At 38.8% G+C, this 18,157-nt stretch overlaps 1 protein-coding gene across 1 annotated transcript in view; it reads left to right on the top strand.

The window, feature by feature from the left end:
* The window catches only part of LOC122795000, a 1,473,143-nt gene that overhangs the window by 1,370,435 nt on the left and 84,551 nt on the right, over positions 1 to 18,157 (top strand). Inside the window, exon 7 of the mRNA XM_044063587.1 lies at positions 9,293 to 9,457. Within this exon, the coding sequence (XP_043919522.1) occupies positions 9,293 to 9,457 (165 nt within the window). The remainder of the gene's footprint in view (positions 1 to 9,292; positions 9,458 to 18,157) is intronic.

Raw genomic sequence — 18,157 nt, 5'->3', positions numbered from 1 at the left:
ACAGATGTCATATGCTGCCCGATTAAAGAAACTTCAGCTCTACTCAGTGGCTTACTGCCTGCTCAGAGGCGATCTGTGCCTGACTTATAAAGCCATGTCCAGCCCGGAATTAATGGACATGCTGCACCTCAGAAAATCCAAATCCCATTGAGCTACGCGCTCGAGAGACTTGAACCTCAGCACTGAAATAAATAGGACATGCTGGAGGGACAGATTCATAACTCAGAGGCTCCCTTCACTCTGGAATAAAATCCCAGTCCAGGTTAGGCAGAGTCCCTCATTGACTCTCTTCAAGAGGAATCTTGATGAGTGGATGGGAGATCATAGGTTTACCCCGGATATCACTTCTGTGTCACTGTTAGACAGAGGCACAGTATACTAACCTCGAAAAAAGGCATAGCAAAATTAATTTAAAATGGGTGGCGAAAGCCAAACACACTCTAGCTAGGCTTATAAATACCCTAAGGCAGATAGCCTAGTATGAACCTATGAACCTAACAAGAATTTTTTCTGTGAAAGCGCTCACATAATTTTAATTCAGGTTTTGGTATTTTATTAAAAGTGTTCTGCCTTCCACAGCGTCACTCTTTCTCTTGTTTAATGTTTTAATTATGACATTCCTTTCTGTACATCCAAGTGAACCACAAGCCTTCCTTACTGCTCTTTCAGTTTGATTGCCTTCTTTGTCTGTCAGTTGGCGTAGAGGTTAAGGTTGTGAGCTGTAGTTCCTGTAGTATAGGGTTTGATTCTCTCAGTCCTCATTTGCCTCCTATATGAACTTGATCAAGTCACTTAACTAGACATTGTTTCCGAGTCGCCCCTAAAAAGGGATGGTATGTCCATCTAGTGGGCCTGTCTGGTTAACAGGTTTCTCACCATCCTTTCTACACCTTCTTTTGTATGGGTCCAGCTGTGTATCTTTGTGTGATCAATAAAATGGCAAACTTTTTCTTCTAGCCCCTTGGTAATAAAGACGATGAAAAGGCTTGGTTATAGAACTGTTCCATAGGATGCCTTGCTAGTCACCATCTTTTCATCTGAATGAATTCCATATACTGTAATCATTTGTGTTCTATTGTCTGCCCAGAATTTTACTCATGTTACCACACTAGGCCCATTCCATATCTAATTTATTTACTCACCTCTGTGTGTCTTATAAATAGGCAACATTAACTGTTTTTTTTTATCTTATGCACTAGTTACCTAGTAAAAGAGCTCTGTCACATTTTATTTGGCATGACCATACCACTCACCTGGCCAGAATTTCACAAAATGTCCAGATTTTTGCCTCATATATTTCATCTGTACATCATAAAATTTGTGCTTTTTCTGGCAAGTCATTGAGGAACAAAATCACTAAATAATGACTTTAGACAATGTACATCAGAAAATGCATGCTAACACATAACATGTTATTCTAACAACTTTCTAAATATATAAGAGCAATATTTAAAAATTGTTCGTATATCTGGGCCTTTATATCCCACTGTTTTTGGATTTTCCAGATTTTATGCATTAGGAGGTTAAGAGGTATGGGCATGACCTTTCTTCTTTCAACAGCCATACCATATTGGTTTCCCCTACAGTTGATATCCTGGGTAGTGAGTAGCTAAGCTTAACTTGTACATTTTCTTCTGAGTTAAGACATAGCTGTGAAACGTGCAAGTTCTCCACAGCAGGAATATTATGAAAGCATGGACTATTACACTGAAAAACCTTTCAGCTCTTTTTACTGCAGGCTTCCTGAACTGATTTTTTTATTTTTTAATCACTCAACAGCTTTGGTAAGTAAATCAAGCTCCAGGACGACAGAAGCAGTAGCAAACACAGTGTGTACGGCTTAGTTAGTAGATTACGAACTTCTGCATGCAGTGTGCAGACAGACAGTTGTGGGACAAGGCTCAGAATTAGTTTTGGATGAATACTGCTAAACTGGTGTAGCACAGCTAAGTTTAATCACTGAATACCCAGAGTACTGCACAATGATAGCTGATAGTTTCCAGCCTCTGTCACACTCCCCTCTTTTGAAGAAGAATCACCTCCTCCATTCATAATGAACCCTGCTCTTCTCCTATAGTTTAATAAATTATTTATTTAATGGTAGTTCTAGTTTTTCTCTGAGTACTCTTTTTTTATTGATTGAATATTTTCAGACCTGATTGCCTTCCTCAACTTTAGTTTGCCAAGGTCTTTCAGGGCCGTTTCATTTGGCAATTTAGTGCAGAGGATCAAGGCTGCCCATTGCAGATGAGCTCTATACTGTTTTCCTGGATTCTATTCCGTTTTTTTTTTTTCGTTTTGCCTGCTTACATGACTTTGTGCAAATCGGTTAACTAAACATTGCTCCTGAGTCATATCTGAAAATGAAAATTTGCATATAGTGGAAGTGGGTTTCACCATATTGCCTGCTTATTCTGTGCCTTCTTACTGGCTATATTTGGAAAATATTCCCTATTTTCCTTTGTGAATACAGAACAAAAATATTTATATAGCAGTCTTACTTTTCTGACATCTTTTTTTGACTAAACTCTTATGTTTTTTAACTTCAGTATCCCTTCTATATAATATCTTTGCCTTTTATGTAGCTGTAAAATGTTGTTTTCCTCTTAACTTCAAAGATACTTCCTTTAATAACAAAGGCTTTCCCCGTCCATTAGATAAACCCTAAGGACTTTAGTCTGTATTACATGAAACTGATATAATGGTTAACAGTAAGTCTGAAAAAAACTGGAAAATATAATTTGAGATGTCCCTTGATAGGGGAAAATATATTTAAAAATCATTTAGATCTGCAAACGTTACCTTTGTTGATTTTGTGTATGAAAACTAATTCAAAGAAAGCTAAGCATAACTAAAACATGAATGTGTTTGGCAGTAATTTATGTTATATAGTTCATTTAAAGAAAGTTTGCACCTTTGTTACCTAGTAGGTCAACAGTTTATTCAGTTTTCTTCTTTCTGCATATAGCTCCATCAAAACAGCATTTGCTTTCTAATAATCCACCTTCTGGACTTCTTTATTCATTTTCTGATGAATCAGCTTCAAAGTTCCAGAATGCAACTGTTCCACATCAAATTAATTTTAGTTATTCTCAATCTGTATAGATTTATTTGAGTGTGACTCTATCCTGAAGTTTGCATAAAGAAGGGAAAACCACTGGTACAGGGGGCTTGGAGTTTTTGTATTTCTATCCTTCCTCTTACCAGTAATTTCATACACTGGGAAAAAGTTATCTACACTAGCTGTAAGCTATTTATAGCCAGCTGTACTGGGACAGAGGGATAAGGCCCTGAGTGTGAGCTAGGTGACTGCAAGTTCGATTAGCAGTTCAGGCACCTGCAGGGGCAGGAAAGGAATGAAGAGGTTGATGTCTGCTCACCTCTCATTGTGGATTAGAGGAGAGGATTTACTGGGGATGTGGCCCATAGCCCAGTGTTGCTGGAGGTTGTCACTCTTCTTATATGCATTAAGAAGACGTTAAGGCAAGGATGTTCATTTTATTGTATACAAATACATCAGGATGGATGGCAGGGGCATTAAACTTAAACTATCTAACTAATTGACTGACTACATACTTACATGCTTTCACTCTGGCTCCTCACTCAAAATGGCACTCTTGCTTGCATGTGCTCAGCACTTATATGCATGTGCTGACTCATTGGAATACTTTTTAAAGGTATATCACACACACTGATCTACATCCTCCCTCTCTACTGAGCTGTCTCATATAAATAACATTTGAATAGGCATGCAATTATACAGACACTAATAAAGAAAAATGACAGTCATGTCCAGATTTCGCGATGCAACCTGATCTTGTGACGTAATATTTAGGACTGGGTTTAGCAACAGGGACAGTCACTGGAGAATATGCTTCAGGAGTTTCAGGGATTTTTTCAGGAATGGGGATTGCTGACGGAATATTCTCTGGAACAGGAACATTGTGCAGTTCATTCTGAGAACTAGAGTCTTTGTCACAGGCAAGATGCTGCAGCACTGGTTCGGAAACCGGTAACAAATGCTTTTGATTTCATCTGAATTCCATTCCTTGTGATTCCACAATGTATGATCTCGGTTCTTGACACAAACCTTTTACAAATCCCATGTGATCAAAACCTTTTGATGTCTGCATCCTCACTATCTCCCCTTTTTGTAAAGAAAAGAGCGGTTTGCTGGTTTTATCACAGCAAAACTTTTGGGACAAACACTTTTTCAACATTTGGGCTTTTACTGTTTTGTTGCTCTTAGAACTTGGAACCAATGAATTACTGCTGATTGGTTATGTGGTTCTGGTTTGTCTTGACATAAGGTGAACCAAGACGATTATCACGAGGAATGTGTCTGAGATTTAACAAGTTTAGAAAAACATCAGTATTGCCACATCTGGATTTCTCTAACAGCTGTTTTGCACTTTGAACTACACATTCAGCCAAGACAAAGTCCCACGTTTCTGGAAATCTCTTGAACTGTTGACTTGTAAACTGTGCACCATTGTCAGAAATAACTCTGTGCGGATACCATGGACAGAAGAACGTTACTTCAACTTAGTAATGACAGTACTGGAAGTTAGGTCGGGAAGCAGGTCAATCTCGAATCAATTTGAATAAGAGTATACTAACACCAAATAATGTTGACCATTCCACTCAAAAGATATTTGTAGCTACTGTTTACCAAGGTAGTTCAAGAATCTGTCTTAACTGAAGTGGTTCTTTCTGTTGATGTGGCTTTGTATTATTACTTACTGAGCAAGATAAAAGTACTTTCTCAATATCTCTTGACATAGAATCCAAAATACTAGACCACTCACCCTTCTTTTAGTAGAATCAGTTCCTGGGTGGCCACGATGCAAGGTCTTAATGTACTCTTGTTACAAGAATTTTGGAACAATTACCTTAGAACCTTTCATGTTGATACCATTGTCTGACTATATCTCATCTCTGTATGGACAATAAAGTTGCACTTCTATTGGTAAACAATATTGCTTTGAAGGCCATCCTCGACTGATAAAGAGTTTTAGCTTCTGGAGAACTTAATCTGATATAGTGTAAGTTCTGAGTTCCTCAAGATGTGTGGAAATAAATTTCTCACTTCAAGTTGCTCATTGTTATACTGTTCTATGGTTTTACTGGGTGATCTGGATAAAGTATCAGCAAGATGAAGAAGTTTGCTTTTTTCTGTAAACAAGATTGAAATTGTACTTTTGCAATTTGAGCATCATGCATTGCAGCCTAGCTGTAGTTGTATGCATAGGCTTTCTCAAAATAGTAACAAGAGGTTGATAATCAGTTTCGATCTGGATAGGTCGACCATAAATATAATCATGGAACTTCAAACTTGCAAACATAGTAGCCAACAGCTATTTTTCAATCTGGGCATAGTGCATCTCAGTCTGGGTAAGAGTTCTCGATGCATAGGCTATTGGTCTACCATCTTGAAGAATGACTGCACCTAGACCAAACCTAGAAGGAACACATGAAAGAGTAACTGGATTGTGAACATCATAATAGCTGAGAGAGTTGGTGGGGTAACAATTTTCTATTTCAGGACATCAAATACTCTTTGGTGCTTTTCTGACCATGACCAAATTACATCTTTGCATGTCAGCTCTCTGAGCAGTGCGGAAAGGTGGCTTAAATCTGGAATGAACTTGCCTAGGTAATTGACCATGCCAAGAAAGTGTTGTAGGGCTTGTATGTTGTCTGGAGCTGTCATCTCAAGAATTGCTGTTTGCTTGAAAGGATCTGGTCATACGTCTGAACTGGTGAACAGGTGACCAACATAAGTAACTTCTCCTAGCCTGAATTTGCACTTCTGAGGGTTCAGCTTAAGAATTGTTTAATCTGCTCTTTCCAGAACTTTCTTGATGTTTCTGTCATATTCAGCTTCACTATTGCCTCCTACTAGAATATTATCTACTATAATAGCACATGGATAGCCCGAACAAATTGGCTGCATTGCATGCTGAAAGACTTCACTGGCAGAATTTATTCCAAATGGCAGTCTCAAAAATCTGTATCTTCCTAATGACAAACCGAATGTGGTTAACAAGGAATATTTTCAGTCAACCAAAATTTGCCAAAGTGAACTCTTTGCATCTATGAAAGAAAAAATAGTGGTGTTTGGCATGAGAGCAGCAACCTCTTTGACTGAGTGCATTGGATGATGAGGTCTTTTTAATGCTCTGTTCAGATCTCTTGGATCAATACAAATTCTGATATTATCTGAGCTTTTCTTATGAGCTACCACTATGGAGGATACCCATTCTGTAGGTTCTTGTACTGGACAAATTACTCCTAGCTGCACCATTCTGACTAGCTCAGCTTTGACTCTGATCTGCATAGCTACTGGACCTTTCCGTGCTGGTCTGACAAATGGGCTGACCTTTGGGTCTAACTTCATGGAGTACACAACTGGTAGTTTGCCTAGTTTGTCTGCAAAAATATCAGCATACTCAGAAAAAATAGTTTGGGTGAAATTTGAGCTGTTGTCATTCAGGCTTACATGGTGAATCTCTTCATGAAGTGAAATCAGTCCCATTCTCAAACTGCTTCTGTAGCCCACCAATGACTGCATGTCTCCTGATTATGAAAAATTGCAAATCATAACTTTTCCCAGCAGAGTAACATGAAAGCACTACTGAGCCTTTAGTTTGAATCAATTCACCACCATAAGCAACAAGCTTCAAACTCTGTCAAATCAAGTTGTTCTGTAGCTTTTACTCTAGCAAATGTTTCTCCTGACACAGCATTGCACTTTGAGCCAGTATCTACTTTGAGCTGTATGGGACACCCATTAATCTAAACAGTACAACAGATGTCATTGTTTGCCCATAAATCTGTTGCATTAACTGTTTCACCAAGCACAGACACACCATCAACATAAACAATAGGGTTGCAGCTTTCTAATTGATCTCCTCTTGGAATGCTCTCTTTTAATAAAAGAATGTGCCTTATTTGATTTACAAAATCTTTTGAAATTATTCCACTTATTGCAAGAATGACACTGCTGACCAAAAGCTAAGCACTTTTCTCTTTTGGGTTTGTGATTTTCATCACAGTTGTGACAGTTGACTATGAAGCTAGGTAAGGCCACATGTTTTGACTTTGCAGACTCACCCTTATGCTTCACTGAGAATGGTCTGGAATTTGCTGGAAAGACTTGGGGTTTCCCAGGGACTGTTACAGGACCTACAGTAGCTGCCATGTGCTTGAACCCATTTATTTTAACCACGTGTTGCATACTATAAAAATGAGCTTTGTCACAGTGCCTTCCCCAGCTATTCTCATTTGTAAACATACTTTGTGCTTTTCTGTAAACTCGTATATCTGACAAATCTCAATGGCCTTATTCAAAGTTAAATTACTGTCTCAAAGCAAATTATTTCTCACTGTGTCACTATTAATACCACACACAAGCCTGTCCTTTATCAACTCATCTCTCAATTCACCAAATCTGCATGTTTGAACCTTGTTTCTCAAGTCAGTTATATATGCTGCAAAAGTTTCACCAGGCTTTTGATCTCTTGTGTAAAATAAGTGCCTTTCCATTGTAATATTCGTTTAGGGGTTACACATTTTTCTAAATTTATGTTTTAAGCACTCAGGGTCTTCCCTGCGTTTCAGCCGGTACCACTATATGGCGGTCTTCCCCTTCCCCGGTAAACACATCAGGTGCATACACAAATGAATGTTCTCTTTCAACGGCTTCTGAACCAGCTAAATTATCCAGAATAAATGCTTTTGTATGTGCGTCTTTGTCAGAAAAAGCAGCCTGTATGAAAATATGGTATTTCTTCTCAAACACACTCCAATTTTCTGCAATATTGTTACCAAACGCAAGCAGTGCAGGTCTGCGAAAACCTTCTGCCATGCCCACAGATTATAGGAGAACACAATGCAAGATGGCCCATGTAATTATGTATGAACATTCACACACACTAGGTACTTGTAATAATAAGATGCACAATAAGCTCTTCGAAATATTGTACTCTACAAAATATGCCTTGAAATAACTGTACTTTGTGAAATATTCTTTGAAACAACTTTACTTTGCAAAATAACTGCACTGCAATACTCCACACACTTGCAAACTTCTGATATTTTGAATAGCTTTAGTTAATATGAAAAAGTAGCACATAGCAAAAAAGTGTGGTAGTTTTACATTTTTTATACATTTTATGGAATTTGAATATTGTTCAAATATGTTTGTAATTATTTTGAATATTTTTTATCAATATGTCACAGTTTCGGACATTTTGTTTAATAAGAAATTCATTGTGAGAATTCTGAGTGCTTCATTTTATATTTATAGCAAAAGAACTCATTTAAGCAAGTTTCAATATCTGGAATTTGTTTCTGACCTGTTTTGTGAGTCGTTTGAGCAGTAGGGATGATCCACACCTGTATATTCCTCCAACTATAACCGGTTACCTTATGGCTGTAACTCTGGATCCCATTCTGCCACCATGTCACTTTTCTTATGAGCATTAAAAAGACGTTGAGGCTCCGGTGTTCATTTAAGTAGTTTATTGTATACAAATACATCAGGATAGATGGCAGAAACATTAAACTTAAACGAACTATCTAACTGACTACATACTTCCATGTTCTTACTCTGGCTGCTCACTAAAAATGTCACTCTTGCTTGCATGTTCTCAGTACTTAAATGCATGTGCTGACTCACTGGAAAGCTTCTTAAAGGTATATCACACACTGATCAACAGCGGTAAGGCCCAAAAGCACAAGGGATCAGTCATAATGTGGGTGAACACCAAATAGAGAAGTGGCACGACAGAGAGTAAGCAGTCCCCCCTCTTTGTCCCATTGTATGCCTATATGCAGTTCATCAAAGGGAGCCAGTCCATCTGGGACTTAGGCCACGAACACTGGACCCTTGATGGCTGCCTTGTCTATGGTTCCTGAAACTGGGCCTCACCAACAGGGTTTAGAGGGAATTGGCTGCTGACAGAAAATCTGATGGTCAGTAGGCAGCAGAATGGATAAAATGTAGCTGTTTATAGAGGAAATGCATATTACTTCTTCTCAAAAGTCAAGCATATTACCTTTTAAGAGTATGGTGTTGGGAAAGGAGGGCATACTTTACATTTACTGAATCATCATAGCTGTTCAATGTAGTCTTGTCAAAAAAGGATTGAATCAGTAGTACCCCCTCCACCACATGATAAGAATAAAAATAATCAGTTGTGTTACTTATCAATTGTGGTTTGTTTTGTTGGTAAATTGCATCTTCAACAAAGCATGCATCTCTGACATTTGGCTATTTGTCTTACAGGGAGAACTAAACTGCGAGGGTTCTGGACCAGTCTATGTATTTGACTTTCTCTCAGGACAAAAAGTCATCCATCCATCTGACACCTCAAACTTGAAGCAAACTCGTCTGTTAGGCCACGGGGGCGCTGACTACTACCTCATGGACAGCTTCATCTCAGCTGTGGCAGTAAGAAATATGCATGGTTTTATGTCCACATTAGTGTGTGCATTTTCACATAATAAATATATCTGCTTATTGCATATTGGAATTCTAAATTTGAAAGTGCAAAAAATAAATAGTTTTACCTTTTATATTTTTGTAGAAGACCTCAGATCAAAACATCATTTTTAGTTCTTTCAGTACCATGAGTATCTGGCTTAAAGAATTACATTTAGGAGAGTATGTGCATAGTTCCAAGTTTGCTGCTTAGTAAACAGGAGGCATTGCATTTGTTAGAGCCGGTTTTCAATACATTTCATTTAACTGAAACTAGATGCTCAGGATGGTATTGTTCCAGTTTTCATTTTATTGAAAAAATATTTTGGTAGGTTATTTTTGATAGGCGAAAGCAATCCTTCTCATCCTATATGAGACATACTGCATACTATCCTTTCCTACTTTTTAAGTCAAGATTGCCTGACATTCGGGAAGAAGAGAAAAATAGCTTTCCTGTTCCCCAAGGGCTTGGAATCTCAAAGTGGTAATCTTCTTCTTCTTTTGGCTGCTCCCGTCAGGGGTCGCCACAGCAGATCAACTGTTTCCATTTCTTCCTGTCCTCTGCAGCTTGCTCTGTCACACCAGCCACCTGCATGTCCTCTCTCACCACATCCATAAACCTTATCTTAGGCCTTCCTCTTTTCCTGTTACCTGGCAGCTTCATCCTTAGCATCTTTTTCCCAATATACTCTACATCCCTCCTCAGCACATGTCCAAACCAATGTAATCTTGCCTCTCTGGCTTTGTCTCCAAACCTTCCAACCTGGGCTGACCCTCTAATATACTTATTCCTAATCCTGTCCATCCTCGTCACACCCAGTGCAAATCTTAACATCTTCAACTCTGCCACGTCAAGCTCTGACTCCTGCCTTTTTGTCAATGCCACTGTCTCCATCCCATATAACATAGCTGGTCTCACTACACTCTTGTAGACCTTCCCTTTCACTCTTACTGGTACTCGTCTGTCACAAATCACTCCTGACACTCTTCTCCACCCACTCCATCCTGTCTGTACTCTCTTCTTCACCTCTCTTTCACACTCGCCATTACTCTGAACTGTTGATCCCAAGTATTTAAACTCATCCACCTTCGCCACCTCTACTCCCTGCATACTCACCATTCCTCTATCCTCCCTCTCATTCACACACATATATTTTGTCTTAGTTCTGCTGACCTTCATTCCTCTTCTCTCTAGAGCATATCTCCACCTCTCCAGGGTCCCCTCCACCTGTTCCCTACTCTCACTACAGATCACAATGTCATCTGCAAACATCATAGTCCACGGGGGCTCATGTCTGATCTCATTTGTCAGCCTCTCAAAGTGGTAATATATAAGGATTATTGGGATGAGGTGGGATTTTGCCTCTTCTTTTGCAGTGTTTCCTTTTTTTTTTTTCATCATTTCTGTGTCTTGTACTGTCTCCACAGTTTTTCAAAACTTTACTGACAACAAGCATTCTGCCTTCTCTAAGAATGACGCCACAATACAAACAAAACTGAGTTTAATAATTAGCTTAGTTTTTGGTGTCATTTGAAGGGGAGAATATTTGTCAGCCTGGGAGGATATGGTTGACAAACCACTCTGTTTCTCCTGGGATGGTCCGCACCTGTCCCCTTTAGGTTTTCAAATATCAAGTAAAAGCTTGTCCACCCCATACTGCCTTTGTTAGACATTGCTAAGCGAACAAACCACCCAACATAACTAAACCAACTCAGGATAATCTAATGTTGATGCTACTCAGTACTAGGAATTCTAAACAAAAAATTCCCTTCCCTGCAGTTGTCTTCACTCTGGACAACACAGATGTCTGTATAATTACTGAGACATGGTTTAAAGCCATGGAGAGCATCCCAGCAGTGCAGGGCTATAATTCTCTTTACACTTTTAGATCAGCTATTGCACAGTAAGGGTCAAAAGGTGGAGATGACTCAATTTATATCAAAAGTAAACATATCTCAAGGCTGGTCAAACAATATGACACACTTGAGCTTCTCCATGTACAAGTCAAATTATGCAAAGTCCCACACAATATCTTTGCTTGCTATGGGTCCTCCTCTATGCCCAAGAAACCCATGCCATTTACTTAACTGAACTGGAGTTGCTCCCTATTCAACTCAACACCATAATCCAGGGTGACATCAACTATCCCACTATAAACTGGGAACCATATATAACCCCAAACTTGCAGGCCCAGAGATTCCTGGATTTTGTCAACATGAATGTCCTGGATCAGCAAGTCCAAACACCTACTAGGGGGGTGCAAACAACCTTGACATAGTCCTCACCAATAATAGGGGAGTGTTGCACATGCACCCCAGCCCTCCCTCGTGCATAACGATCCCACTGGTTAGGTCAGATTATAAAGCTGTCTCATTTGAAATAAAAATAAACCCTATAAAACCAGCCAACCATGACATTTTAAGAATTATTCAAAGGAAAACTTAGTACTTTTATGTGACACCATGGCAAAATTTAAAGCCCCCCCAAACCCAGTGAGCATTGCTGCCTGTGCAGAGTCATTCACAAAAACTCTTTACAATCATGTATACAGCTTCATAGAGGCAACAGTAACTACCCAAAGTAAGCACATGACAAACTCAAAAATCAAGCCACCCTGGTGGTATATGAGAATCAATTGATTGTTCAACAGAAGGAATGAAATCATGTCCAAAAACAGCAAGTCCAATGCCCAGCAAGATAAGAACTTCCTCATCAAATAAATAAGCAGCTAAGGGGACTAATTAAGTCTAGGCAAAAACACCACTTCCAAATCACAAAACCTTCTTCAATTTATTCCACAAGTAAAGTAACAAAATGCAGATAAGAAACAGTATCAGGTAAGCGCTTTCACCCAGGAATCTCCCAAGCTTCATCAGAACATAAAAATCAAAAAATACTGGCCTCTTTTATATTTTTTGATTTTGGAAGTGGTGTTTTTGCCTACTACAGTTGTTTCATGCTTGTGCTTTTGACTAATTAAGTCTGCCTAAGCTAAGTGTGAAGTAAAAGTAGACTCCCCAGCTAAGGACAGCTGTAAGGCAGTCTTCAGTTATGTCAAAATCCTTAAAGGCAATACACAACAATGTGCCAAAATAATTGTATAAGGAGCCATGTATATACTGAGCTGGAGGATATAGCAAATCTATTGCAAGATATTTAGCTCCAGTTTTACCCCACTCTCACCCCAAAACATCACTCAGGAAAAAACCCAAACCATTACTCTTCCAATTTTCACTAGAGAATGAGTCCCTTAAAGCACTCTCCAAGGCTACAAACACCACATTGATGGGACCTGATAATACCCAGGATGCCTCCTTAATAGCATGAGTCATGACCTATTGGGCCCACTAGAATCAGTATTTAACTGTAACTCCAAACAGGCTTCATGACGAAAAACTGGAAAACTGCTACTATTATTCCTCTGCACAAGGTGGGTCATCCACGGACCAGGAAAAGTATTGACCCTTAAGCCTTACTAGTCTCACATGTAAAGCCATGGAAAGAATAATCATGGAGTTGATAAATGATGATGTAGGAAACCTTCTGACACCAGATCCAACACAGTTTGGTTTGGTCAAGGGTAAATCATACCTACTCAACCTTGTAGACTTCCTTGAGATGGTCACCAAAGCAACGGATGAGGGCAAAGTGGTGCATACTGCCTACTTTGTCCTGGCCAAGGCATTTGACACAATACCCCACTTGGTTATATACCCCTTTGTCACCCACTGGATAGCAAGCTGGATCACTAAATTAGGATAAGGGAATCCACTTCTACAAAGAGGTAGGTCACTAGTTAAGACCCTCCAGACTTTGTGCTGGGCCTGCTCCTTTTTGGCATCTCCTTCTTGGCAGTTAGGTCTTCAGGGTGACTAAGTTTGCAGATGACTGCAAACTAAAAACTATTATAGACCCCTCCCCCCAAGAAGTGTTAACACAGATAAGTGACTGGTGCCAGAGCCATGGTTTAAATCTCAGTATCATGAAATGCATAATAGTACCCTTTTGGAAGTTGTCAACCTCAGGGAACTAGCCCATGTTAACACACCACTAAGAATAGACCCAGTATTCAGGGATTTAGAAATGTATATAAACAGTAACCTGGCTTTTGACCAACATGTATCTGAGGTAGTAAGGAAATAATTTTATGTTGCTCAACTTTTAAGAAGGGTATGACATCTAGGTGCAAGGAAGTCATCATTCCACTGTATTCAGCCCTTATCAGGTCCATCATTGAGTACAATATCCCTTTCAATATGTATTGGACCAGGCACATGTAACAACTGGAATGTCAGCAGAGGTTCCTCACAAAAAGAATACAGGGTGACTTCCAAGATAGCTGCACACCGAGTAACAGCTTAACTCTAGCTCTCCAAGTGTGAAAACAGAAACTTAACAGAGAAAACTAGTGGTCCTAAATTTCTGGGTAAATTTCAGTAACTGGCTAGTAAGTGCACTGCCTGGATACCAGGAAAAAAAGAAATACAGAGGACCTAAAGGAAAATCAGCTGCAAAAGGTGACAAAAATACTGTCTGGGGAAAAGTACTGCAGCTGTTCAGCAAAAAAACTGTGCAAGCTCCAGACATGACTTCCTGTAAGCTAGAGGAAAGTATAAGGCAACTGCACACAGATCTGTTTAAAATAAACAAAACACTGATGGAGTATATCAACTCAAACAATAAAAGTCTGCACAAAATGGAAAAAGCTTTAAAAAGATCTTCAGATGAGGTGATAAAACTGCAAAACTCAGAGATCGAAATGAAGAAAAGGCTGGCTGAATATCAAACTACACAAGAAGAGAGGATTAAAAAATATTATACCATGACCCCCCCAAAACGTGCACACTGATTGGCCAGCGTGCACATTATAAATCGAGTTATACTAATGGAAAAAGGTCCGGTCGCCCGGACTTTTTTCCATTAGTATAACTCTACTGTCTCGTTATGTTAAATGGGTTTAACATAGCGAGACAGCTTTAAAATAAGCAACGGAGATCTCCGTTGCTTATTTTAAAGCTGTTTCGCTATGCTAAACCCATTTAACATAGCGAGACAGGTTTTAAAAAGCAACGGAGAAAGCAAGATCTCCGTTGCTTTTTCTGTTCACTATGTTAAATGGGTTTAACATAGCGAGACAGTTTTAAAATAAGCAACGGACATCTCCGTTGCTTATTTTAAAGTCTCGCTATGTTAAACCCATTTAACATAGCTTAAAACAGTAAAAAAGCAACGGAGATCTTGCTTTCTCCGTTGCTTTTGCTCAACTCTGATGTACTGCGCAGGCGCAGTACATCAGAACTGCCGCGGATGCCAGACATCTGCAGAAGGGCAGTAAAGAGGCATTATACTATGCCATTATTTAAGAAAAGTAATAGTTTCTTTTCTTAAATAATGTCATGGTATAATAGCAATAACCCACTTCTGGGTGTGGGTAATGCTGTATTTACCCATGGTTGGCTTTGTTTGGTCATTCGGGCTTCGCCCTCGGGACCAAACCACGCCAACCATGGGTAAATACAGCATTACCCACACCCATGCGTGGGTTATTGCTATAATAGAATATGAGGACAGAGCACGTAGGAAAAACCTGAGAAGCTGGAAGGAACAGACTGTATTAAATTTATGAAAGCACAAATAAGCAACTGGACTGGTATTCCACAACAGGAATTGTTAATTGAAAGTGCACATCATGTGTATGCTCCAAACCTGGCTATGACAAAACAACCTAGACCTTTAATAGTAAAGATGCAATATTACTAGCAGAAGGGGTTGATTCTGCCAAAACTGTGGCAGAAGGACAAAGTACTAAATGTAGGAGAGTGTTTGTGGAGAATGACTAGTCATTGAACATGAGGCAGAAGAGGAGTAAATTTATTCCATTATTCAGGGAATGTCGAGAAGCAGGCTTGCAATTCAAACTGCTGTACCCTGCTATCTTCAAAATATTTTTCCCTGGAGGGACAAAATTATTTTTTTGATGAAGTACATGCTAATGAAGCAATACCAACATTTGTTCAACAAAAAGTTAGCTGTGAAACAAAAAGAGATTCTGCTTCTTGTTTTTCTGCTAAGAAAGACTATAGAGAAACTGTGTCAGTGAAACATTTTCCAGTGTTTCAACAGAAGATGCTTGAGAGAAGGAAAAAACACAACAGTTGACTCAAATCGAGAGTAAGTTGGAAATGAAGCAGAGACAGGATTTTGGAGATGGAGATGAACAGGAATAAAACCAGTAACTCAGAAATTGACAAATGTGGGATTACATAACAATAATTATATTTGTAAAACATGACAGAATAAGAAAATATGGAAATAGTGTACTTTTTTGGAATTTGTTAAACTTGTAGGGGACTCTAAAGCATATGCCCTACTTCAAGTCATTAATGTTCAGAAAAATAGTCAGGAGAGGGGAAAAGGAGGGATAAAGTTAACTGTAAGTACAACAATTTTTTTTTCTTAATGGTACTATTTTAATAGTGCATGATTTTCTTTGCATGCTATAAAGTAAAGTTTTCTCAGTTATTTTTTTAGGTGTAATGGGGATACTAATATAAATAGGTGCTCCCTTTTTCTGTTTTTCTCTTTATTCATTTTTAAGAAATGTAGGCACTGCATTATAAAAAAAAGAAATAAGGGTATCAACAACATGTCTTATGAAGTGCACATCAAAGCCATATCCCTATATTCTGTCTCCTATAGACTGTTGAGGGACGATCTGTGTCTGGTATTAAAAACACCCCTGGATCCCACTCTTATGGTCCTCTTGCATATCTGCAAAACAAATAAACAAAGTTTGCTTGTGACATAAGAAGGACATGTTGAAGGGGCAGGTATATCTCTCAGAGAATACCACTTTGCTGGAACAGGCTTCCCACTTGACCTTATTGAAGCATAACCTTGACCAGTGGATTGGAGAAGTCAGAAATTCATCCTGGTCTGGCAGCTATGTCTCTAAAGAACAGATGCAGCCTGTTATTTCTTGATCACCCATGTCCTAACTTACATATACCCCTTAAAATAACATCTAGGGCACCAAAACTTGTTGGATACATTTGGGATGCTTGGCTAGGCTTACAAAGACCCCTGTGTTCATTAGTCTAGTATACACTTATGAACCTAAAGCGTAGACTCAAGCATTTTTTTAAATACATGATATTTGAATGGAAGTCATTCAGTCTTTTGATCTGAAACCATTTGTTGGGTGCAGCATAATAGGAGACTAGAGGGGTACATACGTTAACAAAGTACTATATTAGTGATACATATCATTTCAATAAAGTGAGTAAACTGGTCCCTTAAGAAAAGTCTGTAGAGTTCTCTTTTACAGTGATAGGGAATTCAGTTACCAGTCCTCAGTTTAGTACTGATGTTACAGACTAGGGAAGGATGAAAAGTAATAAGCAGATCTAAGTCAAACCATGAAGGCCTTACTCTAACATGAAGCCACACAGTGGTTCAAAGGCTTCCTGACTAACAGAACATTTAAAGTGAAGACTTTGTCACATACTGCCTACACTCATCTAGCTGTACCACAGGGATCAATATCTGCCCCAATACTCTTTTCCATTTTTAAAAATAAATGATCTGTTACCTACCTCAGCTGCAACTGTTATAAGTAGATGTCATGGTTATCTACAGATCCAGCCCAGGGAAAATTACAAACTGACTTTCTGGACTTGAACAACTGTCTCACCTGCAAAAAGCTGATGTTTAATCCCTCCCCCTGAAACAAGGCTTAGCTATTAAATGAGACTGAAATTAATACCTTAAATACAGTGTCACACCCAGATCATGCAAATACCTTGTACCCCCATTTACTAATTCAACCTACTTCAAAGTAATACAAATTTAGGTTGAGTTAAAAAAAATCCTCCAGCTCAACATGTTCAGTGGAAACGATTTAATGAATTGTATCTTGCTTTAAAGAAAAACAGTGAAAAGAATAGAAGTCCTGCAGATTTCGTAATATTTGCCTGTGTGGGATAAACTCAGGATGGACCTTATGCAGCAGTGTTCCACTATCAAACTGTCTTGCAACCCAGTTACAGACATGGATCACATTTCACTGCCTGTACCATCTGGTTATGAATTTCTGTTGTCCTGAAGGGTGATGTCCTTTTGGAAAGCAGCCAGCTTTTCCCTCAGGGTTTTCTTCACAATCTTCTTTGTCTCTGCTAGAGTGCAAATCACCATGCATCAATTAACTGATTTGTGCTGCAGTGTTTAGTACCAATTGAGTGTCATGCAAATTCCCTAAAAGAAAACCTGGGAATATGTATGACAATCAGTTGTTTTATTGTGCATTTGGAAGAGAAAAAAAAACACAGCCCAACTACCTATCACCTGTGCCATAGCATAGGTACCAAGAGACATACACATACAGGTACTATCCCCATCCCAAGATGTGTATGAACGCCTGTATACACACACACACACACACATATATATATATATATATATATATATATATATATATATATATATATAAACACAAATACAGTACACACATATTGGCACTGACAATATCCATTTATGCACAGGCAGTCATGCACTGGCACCTGTCACACATACACACACACCCATGTACATGCGTGTATGAACAATTATACAATCCCATTCACACAAAACATTTCTTATCTCCATCACCTATCCATGGAGGGTGAAGTAGC

The sequence above is a fragment of the Protopterus annectens genome, chromosome 2.part1, assembly GCF_019279795.1.
Source record: "Protopterus annectens isolate FY-2018-M chromosome 2.part1, PAN1.0, whole genome shotgun sequence".
Classification (NCBI taxonomy): domain Eukaryota; kingdom Metazoa; phylum Chordata; order Ceratodontiformes; family Protopteridae; genus Protopterus; species Protopterus annectens.
The sequence above is the reverse complement of the archived record's forward strand: the minus strand, read 5'-3'. Positions and strand labels throughout refer to the sequence as shown.